Genomic DNA, 23482 nt, shown 5'->3' on the forward strand with positions numbered 1-23482 from the left:
ACAGTCCATTAAAGTGAAGCCCAATCTAGTCCTTACTCAATTGTATATACCAGATAACAATCAGATTTTTCTTGGCTCACACCCATAGAAGCAGAATCGACCACTGTTGTTTTAGCTAAATTGGCATTAGCTGGGGAATAGAACCTGTGAACACTTTGGTTTTCTGTAATTAAGTTTTAACATAGTCATATCTTAATCAGTGTTGCTGACTTGTGCTTACAGTTCCTGAAGCTTACTGTGCATGATCTGATACCATCATGTTATCTCCAGAAGAACATTTATTACTTCCAACACATCTAATCTCACAATTTACTTAATTGTCTCGTGTATTTTAATTAATGTTTTGTCTAGTACTTTAATTCTAAAGTGTGGTCTGAATAAAGAGAAAGCATTTTATGAGGCTATGATGCACTGATTTATTGGTAATGTTAGAAAATAATTTATAATATTTACGACCTACTATGAGTCTGCAATGTACATCTTTCATCAGGGTTGCTTAAATTTACTTGCCAAATTTAATTAATCTGTATGAATGAGGAATATGTGACGCATTATATCAGTGAGGTAATTGACTTGCAGTAACTTGCCAACCAGTGCATGTTTTAAACTTATTATGGCTTTGAGAGAACACACCCCTTTTTTGTTTGCTACTAGTACACGCAAATACTTCCTCACAAAATAAGCGCCTAGTATCCTATTGGCCTCTTAACCAGAGAATGGTGAACTTGGCCCTGTCCCTATCTCTACCTCAGTACTGTACTAGGATGAAGATGATTTTTTTCAGAAAAGCTTTTATATTGGAAAGTATAGGTGCCTTCCCTGTAGTATCTCTCAAGACTTAGATTAGACCTGCGTTAAACTGAAACCATCTATGACAAATTTTTAATGTTATGTAGAAGTATAAATTGAGGCTCTGAAGTTTGTCAGGTAAAGCAATTTAAAGAAAGGATGAAACACCTTTTTATTACTCTCTAGTATTTACAGTAGAGAAATGGGAATTAGTGGCATTACATTGACAGTATGAAGAGGTAGTTTAGTGATCAATATATACTATTTTCAACCATTAGGTCATCTTTGAAAGAATATTTTTAAATTTGCCTCGTGAACATCACTTTGGAACATTTTATTTCGTTAAAGGTGCTATATAAATATAAAGTGTTACTGTAGCAACTTGGATTAAGGAGGTAGTCTGTATCCATTTTTTGATGAATCTTAAGATGTGTCTGTCTGCAAAGATGTTACCCACACCAAATTTAACTTTCACACCAAACTTCGGAATTAAGGGCAGAAGTAGGCCCTTCAATAAAATCATGGCCTATTTGTTTGTTTCGAATCCTACATTCTAACCACACCTGATAACCTTAGATTCTTGTTAGGCAAAGGAATCAATCTACTTCTGCGTTAAAAAATATTTGAATACTCCACTGCCAGTAACTTCTGAGGCAACGAGTTCAAAAGTCACAGTCTCTGTGAAAAAAATTCTCCTCATTACTTTCCTAAAAGAGCGATCCTGAATTTTTCATCATGCCCCTGAGTTCTAGATTGACCCAAAAGAGGAAATATCCTTTCCATGTGTGTCTTGTCAAGACCATTCAGGATCTTATAAACTTCAATCCAGTCATCTCTTGCTCTCTTAAACTCCAGTTGGACAGTCCAGTCTTTCCAACCATTCTCATAAGACAATCAACTCATTCCAGCTATCAGTCTAGTAAACTGCCTCCAGTGCATTTGCATTCTGCCTTAAATAAGGAGGTGCAAAACTGTACTCAGTATTCTAGATGTCCTACATAAATGAAACATGGCATCTTTAATGTTCAGTTCCTCTCATAATAACGGATGGCATTCATTAGCCATCTTAATTAGTTGTACGGTACTTGCACACTTCTTGTGATCTCTCTGCCGTTTCAAATTCTGCAGTCGTTCTCTAGTTAAGCAATATTCTACTCCTCTTATTCTTTTTGCAGTGACCAATTTCACAGTTTCCCACATACCAACTGAGCTAGATTTTTGCACATTTAATTGATCTGTTTATATCCATAATTGATATCTTCCTTGGTGTATTCTACACAATGTACTTTCCAATTTATTTTTGGCATTTTGCAAATTTAGCTGCTATCACTTTGCTCCCCTCATCTGTCATAATTCTAAATTGTAAAAAAACTGAGATCCCAGATTCTCTTGTAGCAGTATGCTGGCTCAGTGGTTAGCACTGCCATCTCACAGTGCCAGGGAAAGGGTTTGAATCCACCTTCAGGCAGTGGGTCTCCTCCGGGTACTCTGGTTCCTTCGGGGTACTCCAGTTTTCTCCCACAGTCGAAAGATGTGCAAATGGAATATTATCCTTCATTGCTGGAAGGATGGATTTTAAAAATAGGGAAGTTACACTTAGCTGTAAATAGTGCTGGTGAGGCCACACCCTGGAGTACTCTGTACAGTTCTGGTCTCCTTACTTGAGAATGATGTACTGGAGCGGTGTTCACTAGGTTGATTCCGGAGTTGGCAGATGCTTATGAGGAGCGATTGAGAGATTATTAGAATTTACGTGAATGGGGGGTGATCTTATAGAAACATAAAATTTATGAAGGAAATAGATACAATAGAAGCAGAGAAGTTGTTTCTATTAGCGGGTGAAACTAGAACTGGGGGCATAACCTCAAAATAAGGGGGACCAGATTTAGGATTGAGTTGAGGAACTTCTTCACCCCAAAGGGTTGTGAATCTATGGAAGTCCCTGGCCAGTGAAGCAGTTGAAGCTATCTGGTTGATTTTTTTATAAGGCAAAGCTAGCGTTTTGAACTGTAAGGGAATTAAGGGTTATGGTGAATGGGTGGGTAAGTGGAGGTGAGTTCACAAAAAAAATCAGCCATTATCTTACTGAATGGCAGAACAGGCTCAATGGGCCAGATGGCCTACTTCTGCTCCTATTTCTTATGTTCTTACGTTCTTATGTGCAGGCTAGGTGGATTGGGCATGCTGAATTGCTCCTAGTGTGCGTGGCTGGTAAGTGGATTAATCAAGGGAAATGCAAGGTTACAGGTGTAGGGCGGGGAGGTGTGCTTGGATGTGAGGTTCTTCATAAGGCCACAGTGGACTTGGTGGGCCAAATGACTTGTTTTTATGATACTAGGATTTTATGATACTTCACTTGTTACGCCCTTCCAGTCAGAACATGACCCATTTATGCATGTTCTGTACTCATCCAGCAGGCCAGTCTCCTATCCAAGATAGTATTTAGCCTCTTACACCATGATCTTCTAGTTGTGCAAGAAATCTTTTATGTGGAACTTTTGTCAAATGCCTTCTAGAAATAATGAAAAGTATATTAGATTAGATTAGATTACCTACAGTGTGGGTTGATAGTAGGGGTATACTTTTTCTGAGTATCCTTAATTATCCCCTTAAATGTCTGCCACTGCTTCTCAACTGATCTATCTTCCTAGCCTACCTTCCTATTCAATCCAGTTAGTTCCGTTTTCATGCCCGTATAGTTACCATTGTTTAAAATTTTAAATAGTAGTTTTCGACCCATTTGTCATGTTTTCAAGCTGGGTGTAAAGTTCAATCATGTTATGCATGCTGCTACCTATTGGTGTCTTTACTAATGCCAAGACTGGTATCATCTGCAGAGATGGTAGGAACTGCCGATACTGGAGAATCTGAGACAAAAAGGTGTAGAACTGGATGAACATAGTGGGCCAGGCAGCATCAGAAGAGCAGGAAAGCTGATGTTTCAGGTCTAGACCCTTCTTCAGAAATGGGGGAGGGGAAGGGGATTCTGAAATAAATAGGGAGAAAGGGGGAAATGGACAGAAGATGGATAAAGGAGAAGATAGGTGGAGAGGAGACAGATAGGTCAATGAGGCAAGGTTGGAGCCAGTAAAGGTGAGTGTAGGTGGGGAGTTAGGGAGGGGATAGGTCGGTCCAGGGAGGATGGACAGGTCTAGGGGGCAGGATGAGGTTAGTAGGTAGGAGATGGGGTTGGGCCTTGAGGTGGCAGGAGTGGATAGGTGGGAGGACAGGTTAGGGAGGCCGGGACGAGCTGGGCTGGTTTTGGGATGCGGTAGCGGGAGGAGAGATTTTGGAGCTTGTGAAGTCCACGTTGGACTGCAGGGTTCCCAAGGGAAATATAAGGTGCTGTTCCTGCACCCTTCGGATGGCATTGTTGTGGCACTGCAGGAGGCTCAGGATGGACATGTCATCCAAGGAGTGGGAGGGGTAGTTGAAATGGTTTGTGACTCAGAGGTGCAATTGTTTGGTGCGAACTGAGCGTAGGCGTTCCACAAAGCGGTCCCCAAGCCTCTGTTTGGTTTCCCTGATGTAGAGGAGGTCACAATGGGAACATCGGATACAGTGTACCACATTAGCAGATGTGTAGGTGAGCATCTTTTTGATGTGGAAAGTCTTCTTAGGGCCTGGGATGGCGGTGAGGTGGGATGTGTAGAAGTAGGAGTAGCACTTTCTGCGGTTGCAGGGAAAAGTGCCAGGGTGGTGGGGCTGGCGGGGAGTGTGGAGTGGACAAGGGAGTCACCTGAGACAGTGGTCCCTCCGGAAAGCACATAAGGGCGAAAAGGGAAAAATGTCTTTGGTGGTAGGTCGGATTGCAGATGGTGGAAGTGTCAGAGGATGATGCGTTCGTTCCGGAGGTTGGTGGTGTGGTATGTGAGGACCCAGGGGGATTCTGTTTTGGTTGTTATTGCGGGGAGGGGATGTGAGGGATGAGTTGCGGGAAATGAGAGAGACATGGTCGAGGGTATTTTCGACCACTGTGGAGAGGAAGCTATGGTGCTTGAAAAACAAGGATGTCTGGGTGTGGAATGTCTCATCTTGGGAGCAGATGTGGCGGAGGTGAAGGAATTGGGAATAGGGGATCACATTTTTGCAGCAAGGTGGGTGAGAGGTGGAGTACCCTAGGTATCTGTGGGAGTGGGTAGGCTTGAAATAGATATTGGTTTCCATTTGGTTGCCAGAGATGGAAATAGAGGGGTCCGGGAAGGGGAGATGATCCAGCTGAACTTAAGGTTGGAAGGTTTTAGTGAAGTGGATGAACTGTTCGAGCTCCTCGTGGGAGCACGAGGTGGCGCTGATACAGTCATTCATGTAACGGAGGAAGAAGTGGGGAATGGCGCTAGTGTAGCTTTGGAAGAGGGATTGTTCCATGTATCCTACAAAGAGGCAGGCAGAGCTTGGCCCATGCATGTACCCATGGTCACCCGCTTTGTCTGTAGGAAGTGGGAGGCATTGAAGGAGAAGTTGTTAAAGGTGACTCCCAGGATATTAATACTGGGGGACTTGGTGGTACTATGGAAGGAAATTCTGTTTTTGAATGATACTGAATGCTGTGCAAGCATTCCACACTCTTGATCTGGGATTGCAAAAAGCTCAATGATTAAGTAGTAGAAGATGGTTGGACCAAGGACACTTTGAGCAGCAATAGCCTTGGGCTCTCGTGGCATCTGACTGGCAGATGATATCTTCCTTTATCTGAGTTATGTGCCTGGTCACTGGAGGTATTTCCCTTCTACTTTCATCGACCACAACCTCCTTAGGACTCGTTGGTGTCAACAGCTAAATGCTGTCTAGATTTTGAGTGTATGTACTATAATCTGTTCAGTAGTAATCTTTTATTTATATCTGGATCAAGATTGTTATGAGTTCAAAAGTTCAATGTTTCAGGGAGAACATGAGCTGATTTTTAGGAAAGTGGTTAGTGGTAAATAAGTGTCAGTATCCAGGATTTTATCTTTCACTTTATTGATGATTAGATGACAAGAGCCTAATTGACCAGATTAGATTTAGGCAATATTTCACATAGTTTGGTAGATATAATTGTCATCAATTTTACAGGAGTTGAAGTACTTGGTTCTTTGCTAGAACTCACATGTTGGGAGGGCCCACAGCCTTTGCTGAGTCCAAAGGTTTAATTATTTTTGAAGCTTGCTAGAGTCAACTGAAACTGGCTTAATGCTGTTATCTACAATAGTATGAACCTCAGGAGAAGGTGAAGGAGAATATTTAAAACTTAACTTTCAGTATTGTCCCCAGTGAGAATTGCAAAGGATCTGTATTAATAAGACTTGAACTTTTCCTCACATGACATGATGATCGATACTTCCTCAAGTTTAAACTTTATCATTGAATTCCTGACTTTTGTCTGTTGTATTCGTCTGAGATTCTTTGTGCATCTTTGGGTTTCAATTTTTTTCTATATATATATATATATATATATATATAAAAACTTATTATACATACCTATTGCATATGAAAAATTAGTGGCCTAAACTTGCTGCTTTGTTTCCACATCTGTTGCGATTTTGTTGTGAACTTTTCTTCTAATCCCTAATTGGCAGACAGGTTCCAGACTTTCCATTTGTATTTCTGTTCCAACACCATGTAGAAGCTCTATCTTATGAGAACAACCTAACCAAAAAGCTGCCTTGAGCTTTTTCAATTGCTGATTTGTTTTTTTTCTCTAATCATTGGCTATAATCAGCTAAAACATGAGTCCACACATCTCATCTGGAGCAGATTATAATGCTTCATACACCGCTCTCATGCTTTATGTTCAAGAATTCTTAGCAAGCTGAGAATATAACTTGCTGTTTCATCAAATTTTCATGTTCAATCCAGTTACTGGCCTATTCTAACAGAAGTTGTTTGTTGCTGACTTAGTTTCTTAAATAATTTATTACTGCTCCATGTTTGTTTTCGATGTGCCTCAAAGCATTACATACATACTATAAACCTGTTATTATCCAAAGAGGGTGGCTGAGTTCAAATTCAAGGTAGAATTTATATCGAAGCTGGGCCAGCTGATTCAAAGGCCAATATTCTTGTTCCAGAGCCACATCGTCCATTAATTGCTTTGATAGTTAGCAGCTGTTATAAAGGAGCTACTTCCTTCAGCTAAACAATTATGGCTGTCATTCGCGAAAGTAACTGGATCATCATGGTAAAGTCCATTTTGGCTGTAAAAAGCCCTTTTACCTCATTAATTGTTTCAAGTACCACTGCCTTCCCCAGCCAAACTAATGGTGACCTTCAAGATGTTCTTTCTTGGCTTGAAAGAGACAGTTTTATATTTGAAACTTTTTCCAGTGACATACTTGTCATACAGAGGATTGTGATATCTCAAATCTGTTTTACGATCCTTCTATCCTGTCCATGAGTTTCAGTTCCATAAAAGCAAGCTTTCATGGAATGATGGTTGCTACACCATAGAAGGAGGGAGGGTGTCGCTGGCTAGGCAGCATTTATTGCCCGTTCCTAATTGCCCAGAGAGCAGTTAAGTGTCAACCACATTCTGTGGGTCTGGAGTCACATGTAGGCCAGACCAGGTAAGGAAGTTTCTTTCCCTAAAGGACATTAGTGAACCAGGTAGGCTTTTCCAACGATTGACAATGGATTCAAGGCCATCATTAGATTATTAATTCTGGATATTTATTGAATTCAAATTCCATCATCTGCCATGGCGGGATTCAAAACCAGGCCCCCGGAACATTATCTGGGTCTTTGGATTAACAGTCCAGCGATTAATACCACTAGGCCATTGCACTCCCACTCCCACCCCCACCCCCTTTCCCTTCCCAATCCCAGTGTTAGTACTTTGCGTCCTCATCTATTACTCCCTGACTGATCTGTTATATAGTCCGCCTTTTTAAACGGTTGTAGTAATTACTCTAAAACTCATTTTTGGGAAAGCATCACACAGTCTAGTCCTACATCAAAAAAATTCCTGCTCACCCTATTAGTCAGTGACTTCTGAACCTTGCCTGTCATCTATGGGATGGTGAACTAACCAGTACTCCCACCCTACCGCGCTCTGTCTATTTCTCGCTTTCTTTCTTCTGTCCTTGCTTTCTTTCCTGTGTCCTTGCTTTCCTTCTTTCCTCCAACACACTCACTCTTATGCTCGCTGTCCTTCCTCCGCTCCACTGTGTGCTCACATTCACTGGCCTCCCCCCCCACCCCATTGCGTGCGTGCTCGCACTCTCAGCCCCCACCCCCGCTCTCGCTCTCTCCGCCCCTGCTCTCGCTCTCTCCGCCCCTGCTCTCGCTCTCTCCACGCCCCCCCCCTTGCTCTCTGCTGCCCCCCACTTCATTCTGGCTGTCTCCAACCCCCGCCTCGCTCACGCTCTCTCCGCCCGCTCTTGCTCCTTCGGCGCCCCCCCGCTCTCGCCCCCGCCCTCGCGCGCTGTCTCTCTGGCCCCCGCTCGCTCTATCTCTGTCTCATGTCTCTCCCACTCACTTGCTTTCTCCTCCCTCCCCACCTGTCTCAACAGCAGCCCTCTCTCGCTGTCATGAGAGAACAGCCTATGGTACTCTGAGATAAAAGTTAGGTTACTATGTTTGTTCTTCATTCACCTTTCCAATGAAATCATTTTTCACTGAACATCTAGCGCAAAGTTGACATGTCTCACTCACTCCTTGGCTATGCAGTAAATGCTGGCGCCATGTTTCCTCCTTAAATCCCTGGTCCAAGCATCCATTGAAAACACTATTTGACAGAATTTCCTAGCCATTGACCTAAATTTATAGCTATGATAGGAAGAGGTTCAGAGATAATGTGGGAGGAATGAACAGAAAGAAATTAATAAAAATTGAAAGAACTGCGGACGCTGTAAATCCAGAACAAAACCAGAAGTAGTTGGAAAAGCTAAGCAGGTCTGACAGCATCTGTGAAGAAAAAATAAGAATGACGTTTCGGGTCCAGTGAGCCTTACATAGAACATTACAGCACAGTACAGGCCCTTCGGCCCTCGATGTTGTGCCAACCTGTCATACCGATCTCAAGCCCATCTAACCTACACTATTCCATGTACGTCCATATGCTTATCCAATGACGACTTAAATGTACCTAAAGTTGGCGAATCTACTACCGTTGCAGGCAAAGCGTTCCATTCCCTTACTACCCTTCCTCAGAATCAATAGTAGCTGGGAAAACATGGGTTTATATGCAGAAAGTAGCAAGGAGGAATTTGATAGGAAGTAAAAAATAGGACAGAGCTAACAGCAGTTGGATGGACAAAGGAGTTGCTCACAATCTGGCTGAAAGAGTGAATAGTTGTTAATGGGGACAGACAATAGGCAGTAGGCAATAGGTAATGGCAGGCTATGTGATAACAAGGCTTGGTTTATGAGGTAGGGGCATGGGACACGGGACAGTTTAGGCCCTATAATTATCAAACTCAGTATTGAGTCTGGAGGGCTGCAGGGTCCCCATGCAGAAAATGGCGTGTTGTTTTTCCAGCTTGAGAGCTTCTTTGGAACACTGCAGCAAGCCAGAGACAGAGATGTCGACCAGGGACCAGCATGGTGTATTAAAGTGGCTGACAAATGGTAGCTCGGTCTTTTTTGTGAGCAGAATGTAGATGTCCTGCAAAGCGGTCATCAGTCTGTATGCATCATTTCCCCAATGTAGAGAAGACCTCAATGTAGGGATGAAAGGGATGAATGTTGTGTGATTCAGATGATACACTATTGCAATAAAGATACTAATTTCATCACAAATGTTTTGAGGATTTCCACTTGTAGAATGCAATTAAATATTCAGTTAGTATAAAATGCTGTGCGTATTATCCATGTGATATGAGTGTAGAATTTTCTGTGGTCTTGTACTTATGAAGCAAAAATACTTATTGGAATGAAGTCTACTTTTTAGACCTGGAGTTAGTAAGAACTGCTGATGCCGGAGTCAGAGAGAACTTTTATAAAGAAGGGTCCTGACCCAAAATGTCAACTTGCCCGCTTGTCTGATGCTGTCTGGCCTGCTATGCTCCTCCAGTTCCACACTCTGTTATCACTACTTTTTAAGCCTGTTTTCTCCAGATATCAGACATTCATTGATATTTAACTCTTTATTTTATTTTGTTATAGATTGGGGCATATGATCAACAGATATGGGAGAGATCTGTAGAACAAAGAGAGATCAAGGTACAGTATTTTTGATTTCTGAATGAAATTTGTACAGAGCCAACTAGTCAGTAGTGAGATATTAGAACTCTAAGTAAAGCTGAGTAAATAACACATGAGACATCCAGTACTTGAAAATTATGCCACATTTGGTGAAATTTCTGTTTAAGAATTCGTGAATCCTTTAATGATTTCATGAAAGGCAGAAAAATGGTCCTGTTCACAACTGTCCCTATCTCTCAAGCAAGGTGGTATTTGACTCCAATGGAATTAAAATTATTTGGTTATGGGTAAGTAAGAAAAGTAGGGAGTGTAAGTTGCAAACAACAGGGTTGGTCAGCTTGCCTAATATTTTATGAATATATGATTTGGTTGAGGTGGTTTTGTGCTCCTGTTTGATCTGAACTTTCAATTGGTTCAGTTCTTGGACCAAGGTCACTGTGGTAGATGTCAGCCAATATTAAATGCTGGCAGGATACAAAACATTTACTCAGTGTGGTGGGGGAAGCTGTATTAGAAACTATAGAGAGAGACCCGGGAAGGTGTGAGGAGTGAGTTGGGCGGATGCCTGGCCTTGAGTGCTGCTATTTATTGTGGATAAAAAGATATTTTATGTTGAAATGTAAAATGCCCTTCCAATCCTCATTTCCTGATCCAACCCCACGTGCTCCCCATTCACCATCCTTGCCACCTGTATCCACCCCCATAACAAATCACATCCTTCTGTATCAATGTATAACTGTTTACCATCCATGGCTGTTAGTAGCCTGGGTGCCAATTTATGCCAAACTCCCCACAAGTCATCTTGCACTTATGCCAACTCTTTTTCATGTTTCATGAACATACAGTAGAATCCTTAGAAAGAAATGATAAAATAATATTCCATAAAATAAAGTTGGAAATGTGCATTGCAGAGTTCACTATATTAAAATAGATACGCCTCATTCATAAAATCCCATTTGCTATATTTACACCCATTCAGCTTTGTAAAATCTATGTAACAACCTGTGTTTTATTCAAGTGCATCATTGTTTGTAATTACAAGCATTGGAATTCATGGTTCCTCTTCACAGAATCTATAAACACTTGCATTTGTCAGTCAAACTTTGAAATGCTGGGGTCTCTACTCTGATAGTGGATGATTGTGAAATCGGTCATTTAGATGTAATCTAAGAAGGAGAATCCTCAAGTTTATGTCAACAGATTGTTTGTTTGTTTGTTTGTTTGTTTGTTTGTTTGTTTGTTTGTTTGTTTGTTTGTTTGTTTGTTTGTTTTGTTTGTTTGTTTTGTTTGTATCTTCTTTTTAATGTTGGAATATTTCCTGTCCAAATAGTTAAAGGGCAGGCCTATTAAATGCCTTGACAGCCTTACAGTTCCATTTCACAGATGGCTTTGACATGTCATCTGGACATTCTTAACAGGTTCACTTGTCAGTTGATTTAGACAGTTTTGATAGACTTGACAGGTCTGCTGACAGTTTATGAATTTATGCCAGGACTATTCCAAGGATACCTGACTTCCCCTAATGTGTCCCAGGACCAGATGGATGCCTTCAGCTTCCAAACCCTGGCTATAAAACAAAACGTACAAAGTTCAGACCTGCTGTCATTTTGTCAGCTCTGTATGCTTCAGATTTCACATACCAGAACTACCAGAATCTGACTGGAGTGGAGACTGCAGGTGATTTAAATGGTGAATTATTCCCATTCTGTACTCTGAGAAATGGAAGTACTGTGAACCAGATAAGCTTTTCAGTTTCTGGCTTACCATTACTTTTTGCCATGACAGAGATGCTTTCCATTGTGGTTAAAAACTAGGCCTTAGTGTCTCAAATAGTTGTTGGACTGCAGAACTGTGTGTTAATTTAGCTTCATTGTGCTTCATAAATTTTGGGTATTTGGCATGTCATTGATGATAGTAGGAATATCTTAATATTGCTAATTACCATAGTCACAAGTGCAGGGTGAAAAATATTTCCATATTTTCCAGTTCAGTAATGTAGACAACTAATTCTGTTTTACAAACTATTTTAAGCATTGAATTTTTCCCTTTGCACTCTTAAGTATATGAACTATTCCTTTTATTTTGTTCTGGTACATTTTTCCTTGATTTGTAATTGAGACTTTAATGCCCAGCAGCATTCATAAGCACTATGCAATCAACTGTTCAGTAATTATTTTCTCTGCCTTGGAAGCTGTCCTACTGATTCTTTCTTCAGTTGATTTAAATGTGTGATGTAGGGATATCTGTATTGATCGAATATTTAGGGACCCAGTGCTGTATGAAAAAACTGAGAGGATTGGCTAATGTAGTTGATCAAAATTTAGGTGTAAGTAAGGATGTTTCCATTATCTACAGCTTTATTGCTTTGCTAGGTATTTGTATTTTACTTGTGTGACCATTTCATTCCTCTTTTTACTTAGCCCTATATTCCACAGCTTTGTTTAATTTCTATGTTTCGTGACTAGGTAATCATCTTAGACATTGATTTATTTGTCCTCCTTTCTAATGTTATTTATACTCTTTGCAGTTTATTAAATTGGTAAGTTTCAGAGGAAATCGTTTTGTGCTTGTATACTGCTATGGCTGCTTATGCTAATCGATTTTAGACTGGTTTTTTAAATTTTTGAATATATACTGTCTAATTCAAACATACTCTTCTGTGCAACACTGGTACGAAAATTTTGAATTCATTTATGAATATTTTTACTGTTTGCTGCCCAAAGTACATAACCACTAAAAGCATGGATATGAATTATACTGCAGAATATTGTTACACTTTCAGTGTGCACCTCACCTCATCTACAGAACTAATGACTGTGTGTTATTAATAAATATCTTTGAAGATACCACATTCATTTACACTGATGAGATGCTGAGTGGTGCAGAATGTTTGCAGCTTCTGTGGTGTTAGCTCCAATGTCACCACATCCTCCAAGCTAAAACTGCAGGCTATTGGTTTATGACATATGTTTCATAAAGTTCAGAGTTTTTTGGCAAAGCCAGACTGCAAGTATTCTGTATACTTCTAATAACTGTGTCGGTACTTCTCCAAAATCTCCCTTTTATCTTTCTTTAATCTGCATATAGATTGAATAAATTAAATTAGTAACAATACTGTAAAGAAAGAATTCTTGGAATGTGTATGGGTTGTTGTTTTTGGATCAATGCGTTGAGGAACCAAATGGAGAACAAGCCATCCTATGCCAGTATTATGTAGATGAGAAAGAAATAATTGGCAGTCTAGCTGTGAGAGGACTCTTGGGGAAGAGTGACCACATAATGTTGTTTAAAATGGAGAGTGATGAAGTTGATTCTGAGGTCAGGTTCTTGAATCTACACAAGGCAAACTGATGGCGTGAGCAAACTGGCTATGGTGAATTGGGAATGTTACTTAAGGGGATGACAGCGATAAGGCAATGGTGTACAGGAGTGCATGGATGAACTGCAGAAGTTGTTAATTCCTATCTGGCACAAACATAAAAACAGGAGAGGTAGCCTGACTATGATTAACAAGGGAAATTAGAGATAATATTAGAACCAAAGAAGGGGCATATGAATTGACCAAAAAAAGCAACGAACCTGAAGATTGGGAGCAGTTTAGATTTCAGCAAAGGAGGACAAAGGGATTGACTAAGAAGAGAAGTAGAATATGATAATAAGCTTGTAGGGAACATACAAACTGATTGTAAAAGCATTTGAAGGCATGTGAAGAAAAAAACTAGTGAAGACCAAAGCACTCCTGCCATAGCCAGAAACAGAGGAAGTTATAATGGGGAACAAAGAGATGGCAGACTGCTTGAATACATACTTTGCGTCTGTCTTCATGAAGAAAGACACAAATACCGTCCCAAAAATGTTGGAGAACATGGGATCTAGTAGATGGGAGGAACTGAAGGAAATCAGTACTACTAGTGAAATGTGTTAAGGAAATTTATGGAATTAAAAACTGGTAAATCCCCAGATGGTAATCTACTTCCCAAAATACTTAAGAAAGCAGCCCTGGAAATAGTGAAAAATTGGTGTTCATCTTGATTCTGTAGACTCTAGGGCAGTTTTTGTGAAATACAGGTAGGTGACAAAATTCCACTGTTTAAAAGAAGATAGCATATACTTATGAATCAGATTAGAATTTTTGAGGATGTATCTAGTAGAGTTGTTAAGGGGGAGTCTGTGGAAATAACTAACTTGAACTCTCAAAAAGCTATCAATAAAGTCCTACATGAAAGGTGAATATGTAAAATTAAAGTGTATTGGATTTGAGGTAGTGTACTAACATGGATAGAGAGCTGTTTGGCAGACAGGCAGCAAAATGTAGGAATAAATAGGTAGCAGGTGGGCTATTTCAGGTATCATTACTTTGACCCACCTATTCATATTTGTATCCCAGCGCTAACACCTGGGATCCCAACTTTGTTCTCTAACCCCATTCTACCCCTTCGGCACGGTAAGTTTATTCTAGTTCCCAAAGCTTTAAGATCATGTGGAGCTTTGTCAGAGCATTTCTGGACACTTTTAACATCCACATTAAAATATCAATCAGATTGCAAATATATTGCCACCCCTCAAGAGTCAACGAACTTGGTTAGGCAGGATTGATGTTGAATCGCTGTTGCAGATGAAAGTCAATTTTACAAGTGATTTTTAAATTTATTTTAAATGGGATTGAAGTAAAATTAAAACAGATAACCAGACGCTTAAATGAGTAGATTGCTATTCATCAAGGTAAACAGTAGCCACACTCTAGACAGAGAATTTTAAACAAAAACAGAAGTTGCTGGAAAAGCTCAGCAAGACTGGCAACATCTGTGAAGAAAAAAATTAATTAACATTTTGGGTCTGGTGGCGCTTCCTCAGAACTGATGGTAGTTGGGAAAATGTCGGTTTATTTGTAGAAAATAGGGAGCGGATGGGGAAAAGAGTAAGAGCTACCATCAATTCTGAAGAACGGTCACCAGACCCAAAATGTTAACTGAATTTTTTTCTTCACAGATGTTGCCAGACCTGCCGAACTTTCCCAGAAACTTCTGTTTTTGTTCCTGATTTACAGCATCTGCAGTTTTTTCAGTTTTTACCAAGAATTTTAAGTCTGACAAAGTTATTTTCATAATTCTGCAACTCAACAATTAATCTTTTCCCACCACAATATAGCCCGCTCCAAGTAAGTATGAACCTGGCAATTGTCATGTGCAGTGCATGTAATATGTTGCAAAAGTAATGTAAACACTGTTAATTCAGTAATATTTAACACATTTGAGAATGAATTTTACATGCATGAAATTTGGACAGTTGGGATGAGAACAAGTTCTGCACTGACTGTGTTCTTGTTTCTGATTGCACTTGTTAACATTATGATATGTTTAGATTGAAAGTTAAAGCTGGGACTATTTGTTTACAAGAATTGTATTGTTTCTTTACCATAGGGCATGAAGAACAAACCAAAGAAAACTGGTCATGTAAAGCCAGACCTCATAGATGTTGATCTTGTAAGGGGTAAATATCTGTTTTGATTTTAGGAAATTTGACAGTTCATAAAATATACTTGTCGGCACAATCTAGAAGTTGGACCTGAAAATGTATCCGCTGTTGTCTTCGTTTACAGACATCAAGTTGCACACTTGTATCCTGCCAAATTCTTTACCACATGTCCATACTTAAATTAGATAGCTGTAGGCATAAATCATAACAAAAAAGGCAGGGCCCAAGGCAACACCAGACTTAATAGTATCTTTATTAATTGAGTCTTGACATTTAAATTTCAACTCATTCCTGTGCATCAGGAGGAGCAAGTTGAAAAATTGGTGTACTTGTACAAAGAACACAAGAAATCAACAAGCAAATGATGTGTTGGCTTTTATTGTAATACGTAAGAATACATAAGACTTTCTACATTGTAATGGGACTTTGGTGAGATCATGCTTGGAATATTGTGTAGCCACTTCTATTTTGATTTCTCATGTTCTTGTGAGAATCTTCCATTTTTGATGTGAATAACATTTATTACAAACATACACAAAATACAGGGCATATTTTAGTGAGGTCAATCTTCAAAAATACCAAAAATTGCACTTGAAATATGAGGAATTGATTTGGTACCTGAAAACCTGGAGGTAAATTGGAGAGATCCCCAAACATGTGCAAATGAAGAAAATTTGCCTTTAAGAGTCATGGTTGTGACCAATTTAGTAGACAGTAATTATTTTGGATAGAAAGATTGAGAAGCTTTGGATATTTTCTAATTACAAGGATAACTTGGATGCATCTTTAACTTTGCTATCTCTCAAACCATGCCATTGGCTTGTGTATACAGAATACATTTGAACCTGGGTGCATATGAGAAGGTGACTCCATGCCCTGATAATATCTTAAAATGGTTTTCTTGAACGCTAAGTAACCATGATTGCTGACCTATTCCTTTACTTCAGAAATGAGTGACTTGTTGCTGGCCTAGCTGCTAAAACTGTGGACTAAAGTGGGAAAAAAAATACTAATGATTGACTGGCACATGAGTTTCCCGGTGAAGCTTTTGGCACAAGCTTCTGTCAGTTCAGCATTAATAAATTATGCATAAACATACCAGTTATTTAGGAATTTTCAGGAGGAGAAATTCCTGCTATTTTGCAGAATTCTCATTTTTAGGTCCATAACGTCATACAGCATAGAAATATACCCTTTGGTCCAACCAGTCCTCACCAACAATGTTCCCAAACTAAACTAGTCCCACCTGCCTGCATGTGTCCCACATACCTTCAAATCTCTGCCACTAACAAGGCTTGAGATAATGGGAACTGCAGATGCTGGAGAATCCAAGATAATAAAATGTGAGGCTGGATGAACACAGCAGGCCAAGCAGCATCTCAGGAGCACAAAAGCTGACGTTTCGGGCCTAGACCCTTCATCAGAGAGGGGGATGGGGTGAGGGTTCTGGAATAAATAGGGAGAGAGGGGGAGGCGGACCGAAGATGGAGAGAAAAGAAGATAGGTGGAGAGAGTATTGGTGGGGAGGTAGGGAGGGGATAGGTCAGTCCAGGGAAGACGGACAGGTCAAGGAGGTGGGATGAGGTTAGTAGGTAGATGGGGGTGTGGCTTGGGGTGGGAGGAAGGGATGGGTGAGAGGAAGAACAGGTTAGGGAGGCAGACAGGTTGGACTAGTTTTGGGATGCAGTGGGTGGAGGGGAAGAGCTGGGCTGGTTGTGTGGTCCAGTGGAGGGAGGGGACGAACTGGGCTGGTTTAGGGATGCGGTGGGGGAAGGGGAGATTTTGAAACTGGTGAAGTCCACATTGATACCATTAGGCTGCAGGGTTCCCAAGCGGAATATGAGTTGCTGTTCCTGCAACCTTCGGGTGGCATCATTGTGGCACTGCAGGAGACCCATGATGGACATGTCATCTAAAGAATGAGAGGGGGAGTGGAAATGGTTTGTGACTGGGAGGTGCAGTTGTTTGTTGCGAACTGAGTGGAGGTGTTCTGCAAAGTGGTCCCCAAGCCTCCACTTGGTTTCCCCAATGTAGAGGAAGCCACACCAGGTACAGTGGATGAACCTCTGCTTAATGTGGAATGTCATCTTGGGGCCTGGGATAGGGGTGAGGGAGGAGGTGTGGGGGCAAGTGTAGCATTTCCTGCGGTTGCAGGGGAAGGTGCCGGGTGTGGTGGGGTTGGAGGGCAGTGTGGAGCGAACAAGGGAGTCACAGAGAGAGTGGTCTCTCCGGAAAGCAGACAGGGCTGGGGATGGAAAAATGTCTTGGGTGGTGGGGTTGGATTGTAGATGGCGGAAGTGTCAGAGGATGATGCGTTGTATCCGGAGGTTGGTGGGGTGGTGTGTGAGAACGAGGGGGATCCTCTTTTGGCGGTTGTGGCGGGGGTGGGGTGTGAGGGATGTGTTGCGGGAAATACGGGAGACGTGGTCAAGGGCGTTCTCAATCACTGGGGGGGGGAAGTTGCGGTCCTTGAAGAACTTGGGCATCTGGGATGTGCGGGAGTGGAATGTCTTTCCTGGGAGCGGTAGCAGCGGAGGCGGAAGAATTGGGAATAGGGGATGGAATTTTTGCAGGAGGGTGGGTGGGAGGAGGTGTATTCTAGGTAGCTGTGGGAGTCAGTGGGCTTGAAATGGACATCAGTTACAAGCTGGTTGCCTGAGATGGAGACTGAGAGGTCCAGGAAGGTGAGGGATGTGCTGGAGATGGCCCAGGTGAACTGAAGGTTGGGGTGGAAGGTGTTGGTGAAGTGGATGAACTGGTCGAGCTCCTCTGGGGAGCAAGAGGCGGAGCCGATACAGTCATCAATGTAACGGAGGAAGAGGTGGGGTTTGGGGCCTGTGCAGGTGCGGAAGATGGACTGTTCCACGTAACCTACAAAGAGGCAGGCATAGCTGGGGCCCATGCGGGTGCCCATGGCCACCCCCTTAGTCTGTAGGAAGTGGGAGGAGTCAAAAGAGAAGTTGTTGAGGGTGAGGACGAGTTCGGCTAGGCGGATGAGGGTGTCGGTGGAGGGGGACTGGTCGGGCCTGCGGGACAGGAAGAAGCGGAGGGCCTTGAGGCTATCTGCATGCTGAATGCAGGTGTATAGGGACTGGACGTCCATGGTGAAGATGAGGTGTTGGGGCCAGGGAATTGGCCAGGTTGCAGGAACAGCAACTCATATTCCGCCTGGGAACCCTGCAGCCTAATGGTATCAATGTGGACTTCACCAGTTTCAAAATCTCCCCTTCCCCCACCGCATCCCTAAACCAGCCCAGTTCGTCCCCTCCCCCCACTGCACCACACAACCAGCCCAGCTCTTCCCCTCCACCCACTGCATCCCAAAACTAGTCCAACCTGTCTCTGCCTCCCTAACCTGTTCTTCCTCTCACCCATCCCTTCGTCCCACCCCAAGCCGCTCCCCCATCTACCTACTAACCTCATCCCACCTCCTTGACCTGTTCGCCTTCCCTGGACTAACCTATCCCCTCCCTACCTCCCCACCAATACTCTCTCCACCTATCTTCTTTTCTCTCCATCTTCGGTCCGCCTCCCCCTCTCTCCCTATTTATTCCAGAACCCTCACCCCATCCCCCTCTCTGATGAAGGGTCTAGGCCCGAAACGTCAGCTTTTGTGCTCCTGAGATGCTGCTTGGCCTGCTGTGTTCATCCAGCCTCACATTTTATTAACAAGGCTCAAGAGCAGGCTTAAGGGGTGGCAGGAGCGTATGTATTGCTATTGATCATGCGATCTGCCTGTGGGGGGAGGGGGAGTGAGCAGCCGAGCCAGTTCTTTGTGGGGTTTGGTAGACCAATGAGCAAAGAGATAGAGGAGGGTTTTCTGAGTGATTACAGGGTGACTGTTTGTGGAGAAGATGGTGAAGTGAGCTGGTGTGTGCAGGAGTGTGTTTGGGAGCAGAGGCTGTTGAGTGAATGAATAGAGTTCAAAGACTGGGATTATATGTTGACCTGCATGCAACTTTTAATACGCTGAATGACAGTACGTTATTTCATTGATTTTTTTTTGTTGCTGGTGATTGGATGCATGGTTAATTTCAAGAGTTTTTTTTAATGTAATCTTTCATGGGATGTGGGCAGTGTTGGCAAAACCTCACTGCCCTTGAGAAAGTTTTGGTGAGTTAAATTGAGGTCACATTAGAAAATAGTTTACAAAGCACTTTTATAGATCTTTGATTTACTTTGCATGTGTGTAATCTAGCAAGGTCATGGTCTCTTTCAGTATGGACATTATCCTCTACTGCATGCACTGAATGCTGAAATACTGAGTTCAGGTTTGGTGATTTGACACAAATGTTTTGGTCCCTAGTCTTGATGGTAATAGAAAGTAAACAAGGGAAAACTAACGTTTATCAGAGATAATGGGAACTGCAGATGCTGGAGAATCCAAGGTAACAAAGTGTGGAGCTGGATGAACACAGCAGGCCAAGCAGCATCTCAGGAGCACAAAAGCTGACGTTTTGGGCCTAGACCCTTCAGCAGAGAGGATTTATACCTGCTTGAATTCCAATAATTCCACACACGTGGCTTGGAAGTGTTTGCATTCACTACAAGTCATTTAAAAACTCCTGTCATTTTGTGACTCTTTATCAGACCTATTGTTTTCAGCCAGTACTTTCAGACCTTTCTTGGTTTATTTTCAGCTACACTCATTCCTGCCTTCAATCAACACTTATGTAATTATAAAAGGCAAGAGATATACATAGTTTCCTTTAAATGTATATGAATGAATAATTAGCAGTGAAAATTTAATCAGTGCATAAAGTGTCTCTTAACTTTAAGGTATGCATTACAGAAATTAAATGTTTCACATGTAGTGCTGTGATGGTAATGTCACTGGATTAGTAATCCAGGTGGCAGATGGTGAAATTTGAATTCAGTAAAAGCCTAGAATTAAAAGCTTGTTTAATGGCAACAATGTAACCATGAATGATTGTCATAAAAACTGTTCATTCATTAATGTCCTTTGGGATGTAAATCCATGATCCTTTCCTGGTCTGGCCTAAATATGATTCCTGACCACAGTAAGACTCTTAACTACCTCTTGAAATGGCCAAGCAAGCCATTCAATTCAAGGGCAGCAAGGGATGGGTGATGAGTGCTGTCCCAGGCAAAAATGTCCACATCCCATGAATGAAATTGAAGAGTTAAATTACTCTTTCTATATTTAAGCAATCTAACTTTGTCTTTTTGATGAGTTGTGCCCTGTTTACCAGCCTTAGTTGGTTGGACTTGATATGCAGATTAATGAAAATTTACTTTTCCCTTGAATCTCCACCCTATCTTCAACATCCCACTTTCAGCCATTGTTTTGATTAACACAGCTGCCCATTTTCCAATGAAAAGTGGCTTTGTGATGTCGTATGCCCTGTGATATTTTTTCCTTCAGTTTTGCTGGTTCCTCTTTTAGCCTGAGGAAAACTGAGGAGAAGGAGATTGGTAAAGACAAACGTAGGTCCACTACAGACAGAAACTGGGGAATGTGTAATAGGGGACAAAATAATGTCTGAGGAACTGCATATGTACTTTGGCTGTGTCTTCGCAAAAGAGGACACAAATCAGATACCAGAATTGTTGGAGGAGGCAAGGCTTAACGAGAGGGAAGAGCTGAGGGACATCAGTATTATTAGACAAATGATGCTGTGAAAATTTTTGGGATTGAAGACCAATAAACCCCCAAGGCCTGATAATCTACATCCCAGAGTACTTCAGGAAATGGCTCTAGAAATAGTGGATACATTGATCATCTTCCAGGATGCTGTGGACTTTGGAACAGTCTCTGCTGATTGGAGGGTGGCTCATGTCACTCTAATATTCAAAAAGAGAGGTGGAGAGAAAACAGGGATTTATAGATCAGTAAGTCTAACATTAGTAGTGGGGAAAATTCTTGAATGTCAAGGATTTTACAGCAGAGCATTTAGAGCGCGGCGTCAGGATCAGACAGAGTCCGCATGGATTTATGATGGGGAAATCGTGCTTGAAAAATCTGTTGAAATTCTATGAAGACGTAATTAGTAGAGTTGATAAGGGGGAGCTGGTTGATGTATTTGGACTTTCAGAAAGTATTTGAGAAAGTCCCACATAAGATTATGCAAGATTAAAGCGTGTGGGAATGGGGGAAGTGTATTGAAATGGATAGGAAATTGGTTAGCAGAGCAGAAACAAAGAGTAGGAATTAATGGGTCCTTTTCAAATTGGCAGGCAGTAACTAGTGTGCTGCCACAGGGATTAGTGCTGGGACCCCAGCTATTCACAATACATAGTAATGATTTAGATGAGGGAACAAAATGTAACATCTCCAAGTTTGCAGATGATACCAAGTTGGTTGGGAGGGTGAACTGTGATGATGATGCAAGGACCCTTCAGCATGACCTCAACAGGTTGGGTGAGTGGGCAAATCAATGGCAGATGCAGTATAATTTGGATAAGTGTGAGGTTATTCACTTGGAAGCAAAAGCAAAAAAGCAGATTACGACCTGAATGGCTCTAAATTGGGAGAGGGGAGTGCGCAGCTGGACTTGGGTGTTCTTGTGCACCAGTCGCTGAAGGTAACATGCAGGTGCAGCAGCTGGTAAAGAAGGCAAATGGTATGTTAGCATTCATTGCAAGAGGTTTCAAGCACGGGAGCAGGGATGTGTTGTTGCAGTTGTACACTCCAGGCGTGGTCTCACCAAGGTAATATTGTATGCAGTTTTGGTCTCCTTTTCTAAGGAAGGATGCCCTTGCTCTCAAGAGAGTGCAGCAAAAGAGTTTACCAGGCTGATTCTGGGAATGGTGGGTCTGATGTATGAGGACAGATTGACTAGGTTGGGATTGTTTTCTCTGTAGTTAAGATGAATGAGAGGGGTGTCTCACAGAGAGTTTATAAAATTCTAAAAGGACTAGATAGGGTAAATGGAGGGAGGATGTTCCCAATGGTGACATGACCAAGGGTCATAGTATGAGGATTCAGGGTAGACTATTTAGGATGGAGATAAGGAGACATTCCTTCACCCAAAGAGGGGTGAGTCTGTGGAATTCATTACCACATGAAGTAGTTGATGCCAAAACATTGAATGTATTCAAGAGTTGATTACATATAGCAGTGATAATGGGAACTGCAGATGCTGGAGAATCCAAGATAATAAAGTGTGAAGCTGGATGAACACAGCAGGCCAAGCAGCATCTCAGGAGCACAAAAGCTGACGTTTCGGGCCTAGACCCTTCATCATCTGATGAAGGGTCTAGGCCCGAAACGTCAGCTTTTGTGCTCTTGAGATGCTGCTTGGCCTGCTGTGTTCATCCGGCTTCACACTTTATTACATATAGCACTTGGGGCAAATGGGATCCAAGGTTATGGAGTGAAATTAGGATTAGGCTATTGAGTTGGATGATCAGCTGTGATTGTGAAGAATGGTGGAGCAGGCTTGAAGGGCCAAATGGCCTCCTCCTGCTCCTGTCTTCTTTGTTTCTATGTTCGTAAAACACAGAAGAGAATTTTAAACAAAAAAAAAATGCTGGCGTTATATGAGCCATATCTACAGAGAAAGGATTAGACTTTTTCTAGGAGTAACTTCAAAACTTAACTTTCTCGATCAACCTGCAGGATCACTGGATAGCCATCAATTTAAAATTTAATTCTATTAAATTTTAGGCTTTTTTTTCTTGCTGCTGTCAATTGATTTGGTGTTTCCCTGTGCTGTGGAACTGTCAGTTTTGTCTCATTTCGTGGAACAGTGGGTTTAGAACATAGAACATAGAACATTACAGCACAGTGCAGGCCCTTCAGCCCTCGATGTCGCGCCAACATGTGAAACCAACCTGAAGCCCATCTAACCTTTACTATTCCATTGTCATCCATATGTTTATCCAATGATCATTATAAATGCCCTTAAAGTTGGCCAGTCTGTTTCAGGCAGGGCATTCCACACCCTTACTACTCTCCGAGTTAAGAACCTACCTCTGACATCTGTCCTATATCTATCACCCCTCAATTTAAAGGTATATCCCCTTATGCTAGCCATCACCATCTGAGGAAAAAGGCTTTCACTGTCCACCTTATCTAATCCTCTGATCATCTTGTATGTCTGTATTAAGTCGCCTCTTAACTTTGTTCTCT

At 41.8% G+C, this 23482-nt stretch overlaps 1 protein-coding gene across 2 annotated transcripts in view; it reads left to right on the top strand.

The window, feature by feature from the left end:
• LOC125463267 (protein PHTF2-like) overlaps window positions 1–23482 on the top strand; it is a 113943-nt gene that overhangs the window by 36422 nt on the left and 54039 nt on the right. For both annotated transcript variants that reach the window (XM_048554325.2, XM_059654584.1), the window contains exons 3-4: window positions 9874–9930; window positions 15333–15402. In XM_048554325.2, coding sequence (XP_048410282.1) covers window positions 9874–9930; window positions 15333–15402 — 127 coding nt within the window. The remainder of the gene's footprint in view (window positions 1–9873; window positions 9931–15332; window positions 15403–23482) is intronic.

The sequence above is a fragment of the Stegostoma tigrinum genome, chromosome 25 (assembly GCF_030684315.1).
Source record: "Stegostoma tigrinum isolate sSteTig4 chromosome 25, sSteTig4.hap1, whole genome shotgun sequence".
Taxonomy (NCBI): domain Eukaryota; kingdom Metazoa; phylum Chordata; class Chondrichthyes; order Orectolobiformes; family Stegostomatidae; genus Stegostoma; species Stegostoma tigrinum.